The sequence below is a fragment of the Haemaphysalis longicornis genome, unplaced genomic scaffold (assembly GCF_048455015.1).
Source record: "Haemaphysalis longicornis isolate Haplotype H1 unplaced genomic scaffold, Haemaphysalis longicornis Haplotype H1 scaffold_5, whole genome shotgun sequence".
Classification (NCBI taxonomy): Eukaryota; Metazoa; Arthropoda; class Arachnida; order Ixodida; family Ixodidae; genus Haemaphysalis; species Haemaphysalis longicornis.
In genome coordinates this window covers 40,168,314-40,187,246 of record NW_027526385.1, presented here as the reverse complement: position 1 = coordinate 40,187,246, position 18,933 = coordinate 40,168,314, and the positions used below count along the sequence as shown (strand labels likewise).

The 18,933-nt window shown below is 45.9% G+C and overlaps 1 protein-coding gene across 6 annotated transcripts in view; it reads right to left on the bottom strand.

The window, feature by feature from the left end:
- Positions 1-18,933, bottom strand: part of LOC144138088 (uncharacterized) — a 67,500-nt gene that overhangs the window by 14,568 nt on the left and 33,999 nt on the right. For all 6 annotated transcript variants that reach the window (XM_077670180.1, XM_077670178.1, XM_077670175.1 and 3 more), the window contains 4 exons: positions 17,868-17,969; positions 13,032-13,206; positions 11,529-11,617; positions 7,492-7,792 (listed from right to left, as the gene is read on the bottom strand). In XM_077670180.1, coding sequence (XP_077526306.1) covers positions 7,492-7,792; positions 11,529-11,617; positions 13,032-13,206; positions 17,868-17,969 — 667 coding nt within the window. The remainder of the gene's footprint in view (positions 1-7,491; positions 7,793-11,528; positions 11,618-13,031; positions 13,207-17,867; positions 17,970-18,933) is intronic.

The window sequence follows — 18,933 nt, the reverse complement described above, 5'->3', positions numbered from 1 at the left end:
AATCCCCAAGGTGGATTTCCTTTGTAGCCGCACAACTGCATTTAGGTGGATGTCAAACTTTCCTTTGCAGAATCTCTTTCCACCTTGGGGATTTACCCTAAATCTGGTTGATCATCACCAGTCTTGTAGGACTGTAGCCCACACTTTCCTCATGCCCTGCTTACCAAAGGCCCACGATGGCCCGGGTAACAATGCTGTTGTTGTGGATAGAGCGAGACAGAGTTCAGCGGTGACAAAAGATAATGAAAAGGGGTGTGTGTGTGTGTGTATGTGCGCGGGGGGGGGGGGATCGGAGCAAACTTTTTTATTTTTTGACACTGAGTAATGAAATTTGGTAGGTGCATTGAAAAACACTCCAAATGGTGAAATTTGAAATTTCTGGATGATACCTTCAGTAGTTTTTGTGTTACAGAGCTGTACATGTTGCCCACTCGTGGAAAGCGTAGCAAGGTATTGACATATGGTAGGAAGTTCAGAATACTTTTCAATTGTAGTCAAAAGAACACTACAGGGTATGACATTCTTCGAATTTTTTTTACACCCCTCATTTTTTTTATAGAGAACATTATTTTCACCTGTACCCAGTAGTATACAGCTGACTCAGCCGTAAATGTCACATAAAAAAATAACTAGGCCCTAAAATGAAAATCCGAGAATGTCATACCCTGCAGAACTCTCCAAGGATCGAAATAAAACAGACAGTGTCAAAATCCGCCCAGTGGTTGCCATGTTATCCTTTCCACGAGCAACGAAGAACTCGTAAAACGCACTTTTGAGAAAACGGCTCTTAAAGTTTACGAAGACTTCACGATTTTTCAAACTGCACCAGCAGCATTGTCCTTGCTGTCCTTGCTTGGGGACAACCTCAAAGACCTTTGCCCTTCGATTTGGTGCATCTGGGAGGCCTTCCTGGCCAACTGAAGGTTTTTATGTGCAGGCCTTCAGATGGCAGAAGCACCAGTTTTACACTTAGTGTACCACAAAGTTCACTATGGGCTACTAGGGTACCTATACTTTACTTGATGTATGCCTAATGCATAGCTGTCTCCCAAATGAAGAGTAAGGCATGGTTTCGTTTTATATCAATGTGCCAGCAGACTTTCAGCAGATTTCTGGGTGTCATAACCTTGCTGAAGCTACAGCTTAGTACATGAGGGTGTTCAGTGTCAAAAAGTTAAATCTGGGCATCACAAGCATAAGATAGCTATTTGAAAGCAGAATATAGTTCTTTTACACAATTACAACATTGATTATTATTAGCATACCATGCTCTTCACCTTCAGGCAAATCAATCATTGCAAAATAGACAACAGAATTGCAAACATTGCAAAATAGAAAACCCAATCAAAATATCGAAGTGTAAAACGCTGCAGCCTTACGGCGTCTTTTCTAATTTATTTAACACTGAAAATATAATTTTGTAATCCTAGACTTCGTTGTACGAACTATTAGAGCCACGGCAAGTTTCTCAAGCTGGGTGACGGTTCATTGCGCCCCCCCACCCCCCCCCCCCCTCTTACAATCAATCCCCTACGCGCACGTTCCCCACAATCGTAATTTAGGTAACCTTGCTATGGTTGGCCACTTGGCTCTTCCCATTAAATTTCACTTCGCGTATATCAATTATTATTACTCGCGTGCAATAGCAACCGATCCCGCTATCGGCCACTGCCCGAACACGTCGTGCCAATGCAGCGCACGCCGCAACTTCTGGCGAGTCGGTCATTCCATTCTCGAAGCTCGCGAGCTCGTTGTGAAACACAGCAATAACTCAGCGTTTTATAACATCACAATGCTTGCAATGCGTCCAAAAGTTCGCTTCACGAACCGCAATTGTAGACACACGGGCCGCGCTTCCCACTCAAGGACAGACCACGGCGACGTCGCGGGCACGTTTTCGATGCATCTTTCGAGCCGCGCACTTCCCTATCTGGCGCACGATAACAGTAATGTCACTGTTCAGTACCGCAACAGATAAAACGAGTAAACTGCAACCGAGTCGACCGGGAAACTTTGAAAACATCAGCGGAGCGCAGTCAGCGTAAAATGCGCAGCAGCGCGGCGGCCATGTTTTTGCTGTCATGGCGACGCCCAATCAGGAGAGCTGTATCAAAAAAGGCGGCCGGACAGCCAATCGCGTGTTACAATCTATCGGTTTCTTCGTTTCACTACCTTTCTCTTTCTGCCGTTTGTGCGTTTATGAGCCAGCGATGACAGAAGGAGCGACCGGAAAACGAAAGTTGAAGAGTCGGCCGATCTAACGCGACCAAGATGGCGGCGCCCGGTGGCGTCGTTCCAGAGATACAGCGCTGCGAAAATTGCCGTGTTTTCGTCATTTTGAGGAAATATTTTGCCACCTCAGCCGATATAAATATTTTTCTTTGGCACTTCGCGATCGTTTGCGGCGGGAAACTTTGTGAACGCATAGAATATAAAACGTGCAATCCGAAAATGTGACTTCCGAAAAAACGATTTTTTGGTCACTTTTCACAATCTGATCCCCGCGTCCCCCCTTAAGGGGGGACACTGGTCTTAAAACAATTTCTTTTAATTTTCAAGCAACCTTTGTGAAACTTGTCAGTCTTGCTGCTTTTCTCCCACTGATTTCAGATATGCCATTATTTTCTCAGTAGGCCAATTAGTTCCCGAAATAATTAGCACTAATTAGCCATTTTTAGTCAAGCAATAGACAAAACAGTGTTGGTCATAAAACTGTAATCTTTATATTTTCCAATACTATGAACCCTGGTGAGTGCAACAATCGAAGCAGTTTTTTGATGCATCGCTTGGAACTAATTTTACAGCTCGTTAAACTTTGGTGTTTGAAATGGGCACTCAAAATGGCTCCTTGCCACTGGTGCTACCAAAGTTTAACGAGCTGTAAAATTAGTTCCAAGCGATGCATCAAAAAACTGCTTCGATTATTGCACTCACCAGGGGTTCATAGTATTGGAAAATATAAAGATTACCGTTTTATGACCAACACTGTTTTGTCTATTGCTTGACTAAAAATGGCTAATTAGTGCTAATTATCTTGGGAACTAATTGACCTACTGAGAAAATAATGGCATATCTGAAATCAGTGAGAGAAAAGCAGCAAGACTGACAAGTTTCACAAAGTTTACTAGAAAATTAAGAGAGGCTGTTTTAAGACCAGTGTCCCCCCTTAAGGGGACGTGCTCCTCCAAACAACTTTTTTTTTAATAATGAAGTTAGGAGGCTGAAATTTTCACAGCTTGTAGAGATTGAGCTCCTCTGGTCATATATGTAATCAGATTTTGAATAGCTGCTCCGGATAAAATGTTACGCAGCATGACTTTAAGAAAAATGGCTTTTTTGTGCACACTTTTTTTTATAGTAAAAATTTTTTCTGAAACTTTTAAAATAGCCTAGGTGGTTCCTTATGAACTGCAGAGTGCACAAATCTACCTGAAAAAGCCTCATCATCATTTTCCTCACCACGAAAAAAAAAATGACTGGTAGTGTGCCTTTTTTTGTTCTGTATATTTTTGTTTTATGACCGTCAGAAATATCTAAGGACACAAATTGCATAATGAACAAGATTTGTGCACTCTACGTGTTATAATGAACATCTGTGCAAAATTTCATCCTGATACGACAACTTTAAGTGGGAAAATAAGTGTGCACAAACTCAGAAAACGGATGAAAACAACAAGCTGAGAAAAACGCAATTGAAAGTTTATTTCTTTGGCATATTCAGAAATTCTTGCTCAAACAACATGAAACTTGGTGCGGATACAGTCTGAAATGTCCACATTGAGGTACTAAAACTGGAATGCTCCTGCTGCATAACTTGCGCCCTCACGGTTTTTGCTGGGGTAGTCCTTGGTATGGGACCGTTTCACCAGGCTGCGGCAATGGGGCTAGCCTTAGAGTCAGCTTGGCACACATCTGCCTGATCCTCCACTGGTCACTTGCATTGCTTAGTCTGACCAGTTCTTCTGAAGGGAAGATTCCCAGTTCTTGGAGAACTTGCTCAAAGCTAGTGTGGCCCCTGTTGAACCACAACCCTACGAGGGCAGTGGCAGTCTCCCCTACAGTGAACTGCAGGTTGTACGATAGCGTCCTGTGCCAGATGCGCAGTGCTGCTTCCGTCTCCATGGCATGGGATGAGCAGTCGACAGTTTTTTCACACACAAGAGGCATGAAAGGCTTGCCACACTTCCTCCTCTTGCTCATCAAGCTTTTGGTGGCGGCTACAAGTACAAGTAGTTTGACAGCACCCCAAAATCCAGGCAGAGACCAGTGTCAAGAGAAATGGCAGTGCCAACACTGTTGTGGCTCGTGTCTTTGCTTCTGCCAAGTACCATCAAAAATCACACTGAGGTCAGTCTGACCAGCTTGCAACGCAGTTACTTGCCTTGCTTCAGCAAGGTTGTCAGAGACGCCGTTTGTGGCCGCAACATGAACTTTCTTGGCAGTGTTGTAGAACGTCTTTTGATGCTGTGGTTTTGGTAGACCAAGAATGGCACAAAACCTGCACAGCTGATCGTGTCCGATGCCAACCGCGCGTGCAGCGAGTACTGCTTTCACATTGACGGCGAAACTATCACGGGGGACTTCCCCTGCAGAGTTCCGGTTTGCGGCCTCCGCGACCGACGGCGGCAGCGCGCTGCGACGAGTAAACAGAAGAAATGACTCCCGCAGGGCACTTCTTGTTTTTGCACTTCAGTTCCAGTACCGATGCGAGGCCCTTCCGCTTGTTCGCAACCTCAACTACGACGAGTTCGCACTTCCCGCACGTCGCGCACACGGTGCCACTTAAGGCCAGTCAGAGCGCCGACTTCACAGATAACTGCACCGCTCCCGAGGCTGGCTGTCTCCTCACCTTGGAAGGCTGCCGACTTCTTCTCCGATGCGCTTATAAAGCCGATATCTTCGCTGATAAAATCAGCCCCGCCTGGTAGAGCCGCGCTTGCAACGCTTGAAGGCCCGGCGCCGTTAGGCCTCACGGTGCCGGTCGTGCCGGCATTGGCCGTGGTCGTCACAATGCTGCGCCGCTTGCGCTTTCCTTTGTACCGGCATGAAGTACACTGCTTCCGGCGTCAAAAGTCACGCTTCTCCTCACCGTTCACGATTAAAAACACACGATAAGGAAATAGAAAAGATAGCGCGAAGTAGCGAACGGAACGATGCGGGCGATGGCGGCGATGGCGGCGATGGCGGCTCACAAGCGGCAAGAGCCAATGGCGGTCCCGCTTTCGCGTCACGTGATTTAAATGCCCAGTGGGAGCTCGCAAAACAAGCGGGAAGAAACATTTTTTTAAATTTTTTTTACGCGGATACGAAGCTGGCGAGCGGCTCAATCGAGAGAAGAAGGCTTGATCTACCTCTCTCAAGTGACCGAAATGGCGGCGAGCCACGCTGCCGTGCGGAATAAATTCTCAAACCTGGCCGAAATTTGGCTTGATTGCGCGATTTCTTGGGTCACCGCGAGTCATTCAGACACATTTTTCACTAAGTTCTCGTCCGTATTTCATTTTCATTTTTTTACCCATGAAAGAAGGATAGTCAAAGATGCTAATGCAAGGGAAAACAAAAAATCGGTATATTTCGAAAAAATCGCGTTTTTTCGACCCGCGTGTCCCCTTAAACCATATCTATTGCACAAAGCCCAGTGTGTGCAGCTGCAATCATCACAGATAATGTTCGTACAACCTGAGGCCATTTCTGCTTTTTCATGCGGCCTGCAGAGGCAACAGTGTTCTTTTGGCACTGGTGTGCCTCTTCCTACTCCTGATATTTCCAGGATCACTTGCAGTACAGTGCAGAACACCCCAACACAGCCCACGCCAACCTGGGAGCTGTGTCTGTGTTAGCCGTGTGCCATAACGGGCCACTGTAATGCCGTTCGCAAAGTTGACTTCAATTTCACCACACTCTACACATCCTTCAGAGTATGCAGGCCATCTGAAAAGCCGCAGTGTGCAACTGCTTCAGCCAATTTTTTTTTTTTTTTTTTTCCCTAGAGGTCTTGATAGGACTTTCAGCACACAACATGTGCATCAGTTCACCTTCTCCCAATTCACCCCACTGCCTGCATGAATTAGTCATTCAAGCCGCATAGCTGTGCTCCTTCCTTCGTTTCCAAGGACAATTAAGAATTGATGAATCCACATGAAGAACATTTTAGCGCCAGCTTTATGGCTGGGCCTAGCTTCATTTGCTGCACCATTGCCACGGCTGACTCGGAACAACTTGGCCAAAGTGTACAAGCTAGCAACGAGTTTACGGCTGCCATACAAACAATTACACAACCTTCTCCCAAGGCAGCAGGCATTTCGGAACTTGCCGCTGAAAGTTCTTCACGACTGGCCAGCCCGGATCCGTTTGTCCCCAGGATTCCCCATCTCTCACGCCACAACCTGCGGCAACTGGCTTCACTAACTCGGCTTCTGCGTTCCCCACTTGAGGCGCGAACACATGTGAAGTTGCAAGGAGAAGAGCATGCCAGATATCACGCCACGAACGCTGGGCAGAGGGTTCTCAAAGGTTGCGACGTCCGACACTGGGCACTCCGCTCGATATTTTTTCTTGGTATTTTCTACTGGTAAGCTGGACGGCAGAACTCGATATTTTTTCTTGGTATTTTCTACTGGTAACGCTGGACAGCAGAACTAAAAGCTTAAAAGCAGCTGTTAAAATAAATACAATCAATAGACACAACACAGTATAGACAGATCTACAGACTTACAAAAAAAATCAAGATTTTTGCATCCGAATACAACCCATCAAATGGACGCCTTCATCCAATCATGTGGGCAGAAACAGCCATAGAACATTGTTTTAGATGCGAAGCATCTCTTGCTCTCGGCTCCGTTGTCCGTCCGTCCGCACCTCTCCCCCTACACTAAAAAAAGAAATAATAGTTGGCGGCGCCAGGTTTCGATCCCACGACTCTCTGGCCGCAACGGGAGGTACGTGGCGCTCTTCCCACTGCGCCACAAAACCGAGACAGGAGCAAGTGCTACGAACGCGCCTTATGTCCTTGACTCATTCAAACTACATCAAGAAACTACTGATACAACAAAGGCATGCGAAGCTGAACGTCAACGGAAACGACGAACTGAAAACTTTAGAGGTGGATGCTGAATTTCCCGTGGGAAAGCTGTGGCAGGAAGCGCCACGCGCCTTGCAGCTCAACCAGAGAAGAGGATGAAGAGGGCGGGCAGCGGGGTAGGAGCGTGAGCATGCAATAAAGAAAGACGAGAACCAGGAGGTGTTCGATCAGGTAACGCGGGTGTCGGTCTCTTCACTGTCTCTACATTTCTCTGTCTCTACATGGGGGTTCCACTACGTTCCCATTCGTGCTCCAACAAATGAAACAACATAACGGCAACACAATGGAACCTACACGGAACCCCTATGATGCTTCGCATCCTCCTCATGGTTCCCCGCGGGAAAATTGTGTAATTTTTTTTCCTTCCCCTTTGCAGAGAAGACCCCCCTCCCTCCGTTGCCCCCACTCACTGGTGAAGCCACCCTGGGGCGAGGCCATGCGCAGCAGGATGGTCTGCATGGGCTGGGTCGTGCCCCCTGGCCCCAGCCTCGGCCCGGCCTCCCTGGGCGTGACAATCATGCCGGGCGGCAGGCTGGGCACCAGGTACGTCACCCGGGGCCCCATCGGCTGCGGCTGCGCCTGCGGCTGGCCCCCCAGCCGCACAGGCGCCGCCGCCGACGTCACCGTGCCCGTCGCCGGCGTGAACACCACCGACGTGCCTGAGATGCTCACGCGCGTCATCGCCGGGGGAAGGCTCGACGTTGGGGGCATCTGCGTTCAAAGGAAAGCACAAGAGGCAGCGGTGTGTCACTTGTCCGCACACAAAAATGCCTTCCTCGGTGATTACTGATTGCCAACCAGACCAATGCGGAATAGTAGTGAGAGACGATGGAAAGCGTGACCGGTTTATTCAGACACTCGGGCAAAGGAAGCCTCCAAGTGGTGATGATGATTATGTACAGGTGGTGATGATGCCGAGGCCACTGGGCCTAGCACTGATGATAGTGTGCCGATTATGAGAAAGTGTCCGTAACGTATTGAAGAGCACAGGGGGTGTCAAAGTGTCTCACAGAAGTTGACCCCGTCAGGAACTGTCCCATGTGGCATTGCACCCCCGTTGGAGTGCCGCCCAACCACTAAAAAAGTATAAACAAACATTTCCTCCTCCCCCCCTTACAGTAGCTGTATCAATATCATCATCATCAGCCAGACAGTGGTGGAGGAAAAAAGTGCTTTTCCCCGCAAACACCAACCACCCCCTCATCCTTCATACAAAAGGAATTACACAGGTTCCAGGCAAGATATAATCGTGAATGTACACCCTTTGTAAAAATTTTCTAGGCCATACCTAAGCCTACTACTGGACCACAAAGAACTCGAAGAATAAGTTTTACCTTTCAATGCGACAAAAACTTTTATGGCAGTAAGACAGAAAGGTATTTTCTCTAGCTTTCCAGCATACAACGTTTCAGCCTGGCTCAGGACGCAAACTTGTACAATGAAATTTTTGCCGCCTGTGCATTCCGGGCTCGGCCTAGAAAATTGACAAAAACTGTACATTTCCTCACGAATACCTAAAGTGGGAATAGGACAAATGGGGAGGCGGGGGGAAGGACCAGCCACTCCTTTGGACACTTCATCAGTAACATATTCATTTACAACATTTCACTATGCTTACACAACAAGAAAACTAATTTATAAGGAAACATAACGTCGTGACAACATGCAATGCATTTTCCGACAACCACAGTGAGCCAGACAGCTATCAAACGGAAGAAGCACATCAGCACCAGAGTTGCTAAAGGCACAGCAAAGTGAAACTACCAAATTCTCATTTTCAGCTGCATCGTGTGCTTTTACTACTGCCAAAAGTCGAAAGCCTTCATCTACACAAAAAGTTCAGCCACTATGACGACGTTCCTAATTTGTGATGTGGTTGAACGTCATCTTGAACTTCTCAACTTCCATTTACACCTATCTCGCGGCAAGTATCGATTTTTAGTTATCCTTACGCCCCCGGTTATACACTTTAAGGGGGGACGTGGCTTTCAAAATCAACTTTTTTATTTCTTTGTGGATTTTGATGAAAATTGGCACAGCAACTGGAAATGCTTCTGTGATAACACCATAAAAATTTGAAGTTAATATTTTGATAACTTTTTTATGTATGAAATTTTCTTTCTGTTCCGCTTGTACCGAGCTTGAGCGGCTTATAAAACACGATAGAAAACTTGTTCGAAGTGCTTTGCATTCCCAAATGAATGGACGAGGTCGTGACAGTTTTAGAATTTTTTTTTACAACACAATGTTTTTTAGTTTTCATTTTTTTAGAGGTTAATGTGCAACAGGCATGTCAACTGTGAACGATTATTTGAATAAAAAAATCACAAAGAACAAATCTGGAAAACTAAAAGTGTCACGACCTGAACAGTTCATCAAGGAATGTAATGCAAGAAACGGAATCAAAATAGACCCAGCAGTCACGAAGAAATCCCTGGTACAAGCGACACAGGTGGCAAAAAAAACTGTTTTGAGAAAACGGCTTCCGAAGTTGCAACATAGGTTTCACATATCAAAAGTCGTCACGGTTGAAGCCTTTCATGTCCTTTTGAACATGGGGCTTCTGGAAGGCCTTGCCTTGAAATTGGAGTGCCTTTTCAGCCTTTCTCTTTCCAGAAAACATCATTTTCAGCTCCTCCGTGAAGAGTACATACCCCCCTTTGCAAACCAAACGGAGGGGAGATGGGTTTCAATGGGCTTTCAATGCAAAGTAGGTTAGTTGGTTGGCTGTATCGCACTGGACAACCTCCTTTTGCAGTGTTGTCACCATGGCAACAAGTTAAGCATTTTTTAACTTAAATTTGAACATTTTTGGCTTTTTTTTCATGTTTTATCTTGCCTGGCACACCAACTTAGTACTCATAGTGCAGGTGTTCATTGCCAAAAGTTTGCATACCACAAGGTTGAAAATGAGCTACTTTGAAGCTTGGTAGAGTATTCTGCATAACTCCCAACTTCAATGCAAGAGCATATTTTTTTTACTACTTTTGACATTCAAGGCATCCAATATTTCTCGCAGCACAGCCAGTATGCCCTGAGCAATGGTATCAATAATTTCCCTAAAAAAGTCACTGTTAAATGCTGCCACAGTAACGTACATTTTTAACGCAGAGAGCATATTTTTATTCCTATATTACTAACTCAAACCTGTTTGCATGAAAATTACAAGTGCACGGGAAACATTGCGCAAGAAAGGCAATATGGCTCGCGCGCATCGCAGCGCACGCTTACCGCGACATATCGAGCTTTGATTATACCTGATATGGCTGGTCAGGTCGCTTTTAAGATTAAAACTAACGTCGCAGGCATTAATTACAACTACTGGCGTTCAATCGTAACCGGTTGCCCAGTCATGTGATGCTCCAATGCGCGTCGGCTATGCCGTGCGCGCCGCAGCGTTTGACGCGTCGACCGTTTCTTTCTCAAGGCTAGCGAGCCCACAGTCAAAACACAGCAATAACTAAGCGTGTAAACATCGCAAATCCGACTAAAAGTTCACTTCACGAACCGCTATCGCAAGCGCGCACACCGCGTCACCCTCCGGGGTCTGGCGACGGTAGAGTCACGCGCACCACGAAGCGTTCGATGACCTCCGCCTTTCGAGCCACACAACTTCCCGTAATCTGGCTCGTTATCTCTGGCATTCCCATCGCGATAACGTCCGTTTTGAATACCACAGATTGAACAGAAACTCGGCCGAGCGAAGCGGCGAAAATGAACTCAATCCGCTCGCTACGCAGCTCAGGCGGCCGCCATCTTGCGTTGCGCCCGCGACATCCAATCAGGAGGGTCGTCGTTCTGCGCCCCGACCGGAGGACCAATAGCGCTTCAGCATCTATTTCTAGCTTCGTTTGTGCGTCGTTTCTTTTCTGCCGTTTGTGCGTTTGTGAATGAACGAAGATAAAAGAGACGAGCGGAACCGGAAAAACGATCGCTCGGCCGATCTAACCATATCAAAATGGCCGCGCCCGGTGGCACCGTTGCGGAGATAGAGCGCTCCGAAAATTGCCGTTTTTTCGCCCTTTTGCGCTGATAGTTTGTCACCGCGCCTGACAAAAGTATTTTTTTATGCCACTTTGCGACGCTTTTCAGCGTAAAAACTTTGCAGACGCACAGAATAGGAAACATAGAAGCCGAATATGCGGGTTTCAAAAAAACGATGTTTTGGTCATTTTTCCGAAGTTGAAAGCCGCGTCCCCCCTTAAACATGTTCACAGTCAGTTAAATTTTATAAAGACTGACATCGTCAAACTGGCGAGTGAACGGTTCTCCCCCAAAAAAAAGAAAAGGGAGTAAACCAAACGAACTCAACACCTGGCCAATGCATTCTACATTTGCACCCAATAAGGCAATCAGACATCAGAACTCGCCAACAGAGCTTTCAAGGACACGAGCCTCTTTGCGACAGGATTTTTAAATGTCCACGTCACATTTGCTGAACAAATACCTGAACAAGTGATGTCGGTGCGGCGCTCAACACTGGAATGCCTGAAGATGGAACGGATATCTTCTGGATGCCGCCGCCAGCCATAGAAACTGGAGGGAGATGAGAAGCAAAGCACATTGATCCCGAACAAGGGCCAACCAGCAAAAGACTTAACTACGAGCAAATTTTATACCCGGCTCCCACTCCATTCTGATCGCGCCAAATCTCACACTTGTCACACAGACGTTAAAGAGCACAGATAGTATCAATATGAATGTTAAGGGGACGGACCACCGATTTTTGCCGCTTATATGTTCTCTAGCTCAAATGAAAGCCAGCGTTTTATATAGCCTGGTAACCACAAGCAATTTATAAACAAATTGGTGAAAATAATTTTAGTTTGGCACCAAACTTTCTGAAATAGGAAGGGTGGCGGTTCGTAGTGTAGAAACCTGACACTACGATATGTGTCCCGGTCACGCGACCTGCAAACCTAGCAGCTACTGAAACTGCTTTAACATTTATTCACTTATTGAAAACCTTTTAACACAAGTATTTGTACAAGGTTAAATTGTAAAGGTATTTTTAAACAATATTTTGAGAATTTTTAAGACACGCCGCCCGCTGCCGCTGGGCTACTCTCAGTGTGGCTAACTGAGTCTCCATGCTCAGAATCTATGGCAGTGTTCAGTAAACAGACTCAGTGAAGGAGCTTTGACTATTCCGCCCAAGTCAGGGGCGTTTGTTCTGCCAAAATATTCGATTATAGTTTCCAAATACGCCAGCAGCAGCTTAAAAAAGGACGCGCCCGGGGAGAACCGAACTGCCGATCTACACAACGTGAAGCCAGATTCTACCTATCGTCCATCCCAACAGATGGCACTTTTGTGCAAAATAGACTAGTGAATTAAAAAAAAAAACACAGAGGAATCAGAAAGCCTGCAATGCACGCTTTTTTTAGCTGAGGGCAAGTTTCTAAATATTGCTTTTCATTTCGCACACAGACAAAAGTATGTTGCCGCGCTACTGTACGCCATGGTTGCCAGCATTATTTTTGGGAGGACACATATGGCTTCGTGGATCTAAAAATTTCGATTTAGAAAGTTCTAAGGCCGTAGGGTCTAGTAAAACTGTTTCTCGTTTATGTCCTTTAAGGGATGCCCTTTTATTTGGGATAGAGAACATATACCCGGCAAAAATCGGTTGTCTGTCCCTTTAAAAATCAAATTTCTACCTCTCCGGTAAAAAGAAAATTCGCAATTTGTACCTCAACAGCGATCGCAGGCACAGTTTGCACCTGTACAAAAGCAATCACTACGCAACAAAAGTATTTCAATTGCAGAACTGACTGTAAAAACAAGGACATAACTACACCTTCTGATTAGCCTAAAGATTACCGAAACAAACAAACAAAAAAAAAAAAGCTTGGGTGAAGAAGGCCATTGCAACAAGCACGACAAGCTACACTAGGATTCGCCAAGGGTCAACCAGTATGTGACCCGAAATGACCTCGTCCGCACTGACCCGAAATGACCTTGTGACCGGCCTCCTCTTCCTGTGTGAGGTCAATGAACTTCACCGCAGAAGGCGAGGTGGCGCTGTTGCCTGCCGCTGAGGACACCATGGTGACCGTTCGAATGGGCGTGCCCACGGGCGAGGGCGTAGACACCGCAGAAACAGGAAGGTTAATCGGCTTCGCCTGGACACACAGCACGACGGAGACCTCATCAAAGCCACAAGTATAGAAGAGGACACCTATGTGCATGTAAGAGTCAAACTTGCATGATTGTATTGCAGCTTGTATGGTTACAGTCGAGCCCATTTACAAAAAAAGTCGATCGTCAGGCTGAATTTGTTCGTTATAAGTGTGATAAGCGTTTCCTGCGCGCGAAAACACTGTACAGCGGGTGCACCGACGCGGCCGCAGACATCGCCTGGACGGCGTGCGGCGATAACAGGACGCTGGCTGCAGCCATGAAGCAAACTTTGCTACTCACTCGCCGCAATAAAACTCCCGGCCCCCAAAAAAGTTAGACAAGCAGAAAAATACCTCATAACATTAACCATAAATATCCTATGAATTGTCATTGGGGCCGTTGCGCCTTCCGGTCGACGGGTTGGCATTGATCTTGGAGCTCAAGATCTTTTCTCTTTCTTTAAAAATTGTAGATTGTTTACTTGGACGGGTCGCAGTTTTTTTGCTCCCTGCATAAGATTGCTCACAATGTACAAAGAGAAAAACCCACGACACCTCAGTGGCACTCGACGCGTTTTGGCTTCATGGTACACGTTTCAGGTTGCTTCCTGACTTTTTCCACCTTTCTCTCAGCCGAACTGGAGAGGAGAGAGCGAACGAGCAGAAACGGAGACTGCCAAAATTCATGCGTAGCTAGTTTTGCAGCTTTGGAAAATCCATTCCGCTAATTTGTCTGCCCGCAGACAGGTGTTGGCACAGTGCCAACGTCAACTTTCAGCAAGTTCGTCGTCTTCTCCCTCATCTCACCTCCACATGCTCCCTCCATCTGCCTGCAGAACTCACAACGACGACGTCCTTCTTTGTTTACATTTTCTTTCCCTCTGGTTTTCTTTTGCTGGCTGCAACCAGTTCTGTTAGAAAAGGGCGATTCTCACGCAGCTGGTTTGACACTTTGCATTCACGGAAAGCCGATAAAGTAGCGACTGCAAACGCCAGGCTCGTTTTGGCGATGGCAGATTGTTCGCTGTACTGAAGTTGCACCCTCGCACCAGTTCAGTGTATCTGAAACACAATGTCATTGCCTCAATGCATGCTGCGACGGTCACGCCGCGTTCATTCATTGTAACCAAGCGTTCGCTATTGGCGGTGAGCGCGAACACAGGCGGCGCTGCGAAGCGCGCCTCCGTGACGTCAGCTTAGGGATTCTCGCATTTGTCGTCTGCTTCACTCAGGATTGCTCTCCCTGCTGTTTCATTGCGCTCGGTCAACGTCTGATGCTTGTCTGCACCAGAATTGGCGTGTGGGTTTTTATCATAATAATAGGCTTAAAATCGCATACACTAGCTCATGGTGTCAATTAAAGTATAGTTTTGGATACCGCTACGGGAGAAACATTGCCGGCGCCACCCCATTCCTTGCGATGCCGGTCCTGTGCGGAGCGCGAAGAGTCGGAGCTAGGCGTCAGCTTCTGTATTAAGCAATCTTTCGAGCCAGCTGCTAGTAACCGACAACAGAGAGAATACAAGACCAAAACAAATTCTAGGCCTTCAGGGCTGTCGGCTTTGGCAGAAGGCATCACGATTCCCGGTAATCATATGTAAGGTAAAACAGTTTTTGCAACCTTGCCGAATGCTCGGATGCGTTTTGTCACATCACTTTACATTGTCAAGGCATGAAAGTTTGCCGACATGCACTATAGACTGCAAAAACTGTAGGTTGAGTTCCAGTGTGTATATACGCGCGTGCTGATTCTATACCAGGCATCTAACCAGTATGGAGGTTTATTGAGCAAAACGAGTCACGTCTTCGTTAAATTTATAGTAACACATATATGTTTGTTAAGACCTGGAGGGATATTTTGGAACATTTTGCACAGCCATATCTTCCAGATATTCGGATATGGGTTATAGGAAAACTGCACTCAAGAGGAGGAGGAGGAGTAAGGGAGGAGGGGAAAACTTTGTTTAACAATTAAATCGATCTGGTTAGTGGGCCGGGTCCTCAGTCCAGGACAAGAGAGTAAAAGTAATTTTCTTCAAATCATAGAACGCCATCCCGAGTAGAATAGGATTTGTTCTTCGCGCCTGGAAGGGTTGAAAAGCAATAAAGAGCTACTTGGAATTCTTCTTCGGTTTCGAGTCTTATCATATTTGCAGGTATACTATTTATTACTTTAGTTAGCGAGTATATCATGCCTTCAACACTGTAATCATGTCATCATTGTTCGAGTTGAGAGTCAGTTCGTTATGATAACGATATAATTACGATATAAATTCGGAGCACAAAAGCCGCCTTCGAGTACTGTGGGCGCGATCGCGGTGGCGTAGCACAAGCCGTCTCATTTTATTTGCATGTGAATAAACAAAGCACGCTTCGGATATGCACCTTCTTGCACGCAGCCGTAATGAAAGCCAATTTGTGAAGGGAATGTATGCCACACAAAATGAAGGAAATATCTACACGACCTTTGTGAGGCTCCCAAACATCCCGAAACCTCCTAATAAGAAGTTGGTGACGGAGCAGAAAAATTAATGCCTTGGACAGAAAAAAAAAAGCAAGAAACATTAATCCGATACAAGACAACAACGAAAGAAACACAAGAAAGCCGCTTTATTTCCTGCTGTGCGATGAGCGCGTAGAGGCCGCTGCTTGGTACGTAGTATTAGACTATTGAGTCTTCATAGGAGCATCTCAAAAATACTGCAGGGAAGCCTACGCATTTTGAATACTTATCGAGAAGCTCTGATCGCTGATCCTCGCGAATAAGCAAGAAAGGACGAGTTACACACGATCTTCTGACCGATACTCTGAAGAAAGTTGTTCTCTATATCTTCGTATGTTGCAAACTTGTGGGGGATACAGCTTCAAATTATTCAGATGCGTCAGAAGTTGGCAAAATAACTGAGTCGCTAGAATACGCCTTTTAACGCACTACAGCAACGAAGCGGGTGATTTCTAGCCCAGGCACTGTTGCCCCTCACAAGCGGAGTGTAGCAGACGACAGCGGCGTGAATCCCTAAGCCGACGTCAGAGCCAGGGGGTGCCACTCAAAGATCTCACCGCCAATAATTGCGGCCGTTATAAGTGGGCTCGACTGTATATGGTTTGTATGGTTGATGACTTGCACGACTGTATTGCAGCTTGTATGATAAAATAAATAAAATTGAAATTAAAACTTATTCTTGGTTAATATCCATTAGGATTGGGCCAACGATGCGAGGGCGTGATGTCCGCGTATACGAAAATGTCGTTATATTCTCCGATGAAGAACAACAAAGTACCAGCCCTGAATGGCAAGACTAAATATGATGGAAGTGCTGGTCAACGATGCACAACACAACCGCTCCTTCATTGTGGCAATCAGCTTGCAACTGTAACAATATCGCAGTGCGGAGACAATTCCCGAGTTGTCACTTCAATATTATTACCGCCACAACCATGTCTTGGAATTTTTCCGCCATCAGGGCAATACAAATTGACGTACACTCTTACAACAGACAGTTGTAAGAGACATTTCAATGAGAGCAGCTTGGTCGGTTTTCCAATCATCACCATGCTAGCAACTTCACATACGAGAGAGAGAAATCACCATTTTCCAAGCAAGTTGGTTAGGAATGGGTGGGCAAGAGACAAGTTTCCCAGGTTCTTTGAGTGTCTCTTGCAAGGAGGTTTTACTGTACTGCCATCCCCCCAAAACTGTGCAAATGTTCTTCCAATGTGCTTCCACCTTCTGAAGCTCACGGGAACTGGCTTTACCGTTGCACAGAGCTCTTTCCGAGAGACGCTTTTTTCGTTTCTGTTCTGCGCTGCGCACAACTTACTGTGGATACCTGTATTACAGACACAACTTTGCTCAGCAAAGGTTAGTTAAAACTCACCTGTTTTCGTTAAGACTCACCTTGTAAGTATGGCTATAAGTGGAAGTTATATTAAAAATATTTTCTTTTGTTTTCAAAACTTCGGAGTGCTTTTCTGCGCACATATAGCGCATACAAACAGTGCCTTCCTTGGCACTAAAATGTACTCTGCGGGAAAAATTACAGTACTCAAATGCCTTTAGTCACCTCTCACTGTAGAACCAGCAATAACGCAACTTAATATCGAAGACACCAAGATAAAATCAATGATCAAATGGTTAAGCAGACAGTAATTTGGCCGGTTTCCCACACGTTTAACATCTGGCACACCGATCAAAGCCACAGAGTGTTATACTTGGTTTTGTTATACAGGACAAACATTTTTGCAAATTCTTTTTTTCCCCCAAGACCATCACGTGACTGGAATTTGTTCAGAGGAATTGGTTAGCATACAAAACAACGATCTCTTTTTCTCCCGTTTATGACCAATGTGGGGTTCATTTTTTTAAAATTAACATGAATTATTGCTTTTGAAAAAGTGTATGAATGTATTTGTCTCCTCTGTTTCGTAAATGTTGCACGCCCCTCTACAAAAACGCCCTCGTGGCGATGTGGGTACCTTATGAATAGATCAATCTGTGAAACGAGCTACAACGTCCCAAAGCAGCTTCTGACAGTCGTCAAATAACTTGGGAATAAGATGACCGGGCTGCGTTAAAGTTTAACAACTGCCATACTTCCCCATTCCAACCAAACAGCACCACCACAACAAACTTATAGAGTCACAAGTGCGTCGCAGCAACGTACCAGTTGAGGCGACTGGGCCGCCGCATTGGCCGTGTTGGCAATCAGCTGCATCGGCACGGGCACATTGCTGTTTGGGCTCGGAGGGGTCGGTGCACTCTGCAACTGTACACACACACACACATGCATTCATGCTTATGTCAACTAGAAACTCTCATATGCGCTGAACTCAGGGTTATTCCTTACATTAAGTCTTTCAAGAGTTGTAACCAGAACCAAACATCGCACCAACGTCAGCCTGACTCACTTCCAAAGCAGCCACCGTGTTGAGTCAAAATATAGGTCGAGATTTTTCTCAAAAAAAAAAAAAAAAAAAAAAAAGTCCAGAAAGTTTTTTTTTTTTTTTTTCGACCTGTACATTGTTCACTGGCATAATGCTAGATGTCATCTGGCAACCGTGCGGCCAGGTGACAACATTAAAAGGCCGACTTATTTTACCACTCCACCTAACTTGCCCAATTTGCTTGCACAAGGTTGCCGGTGACAGCTTTGGTGACTGAAGTACACACAAGACGTCTTGCAAATGTTGTGGAATGTCTTGCGGCGAGCTGGCTTGTGTAGAACACGGGTACCACAAAAGTTTTACAGCCGATTGACAAAGTTGAGCACCCATCGAGCGAGCAGCAAATACAACTTTCACACTGAACGCAAAACTGTTGCATTGAGTTCGCTGCATACGTGGTGCTACTTCGAATAATTTTTTTTCTTCTTCTTCTTGCAAAACCTTACTTACTTCGAAATCAATCGACAAATGCAAAGAGCTGGAAAACACCACACCAGACACCCGTGGATGCAGACACAGCGGCCGTCTGAGTCTTTCATGCTTTCTAGTCCTTCGCCCTGCTTGTTCACAACGTTGGATTTAGTTCGAGACCATTAACCAACTAACTCGCGCTAGAATCTCCCTTAGGTAACTTCTGCCTTTGTGTCGAAATCAATGTCCCAAAAACTGAAGCTCTAGCGCACGATGACAGTCATCTCCGAAGTGGTGTACGCAACTGTACTTGTGGTTTCAAGTTTCAAACATAGATGGCACTAGGTGCCTGGATTGAAGTCTAAAGTGCAACAA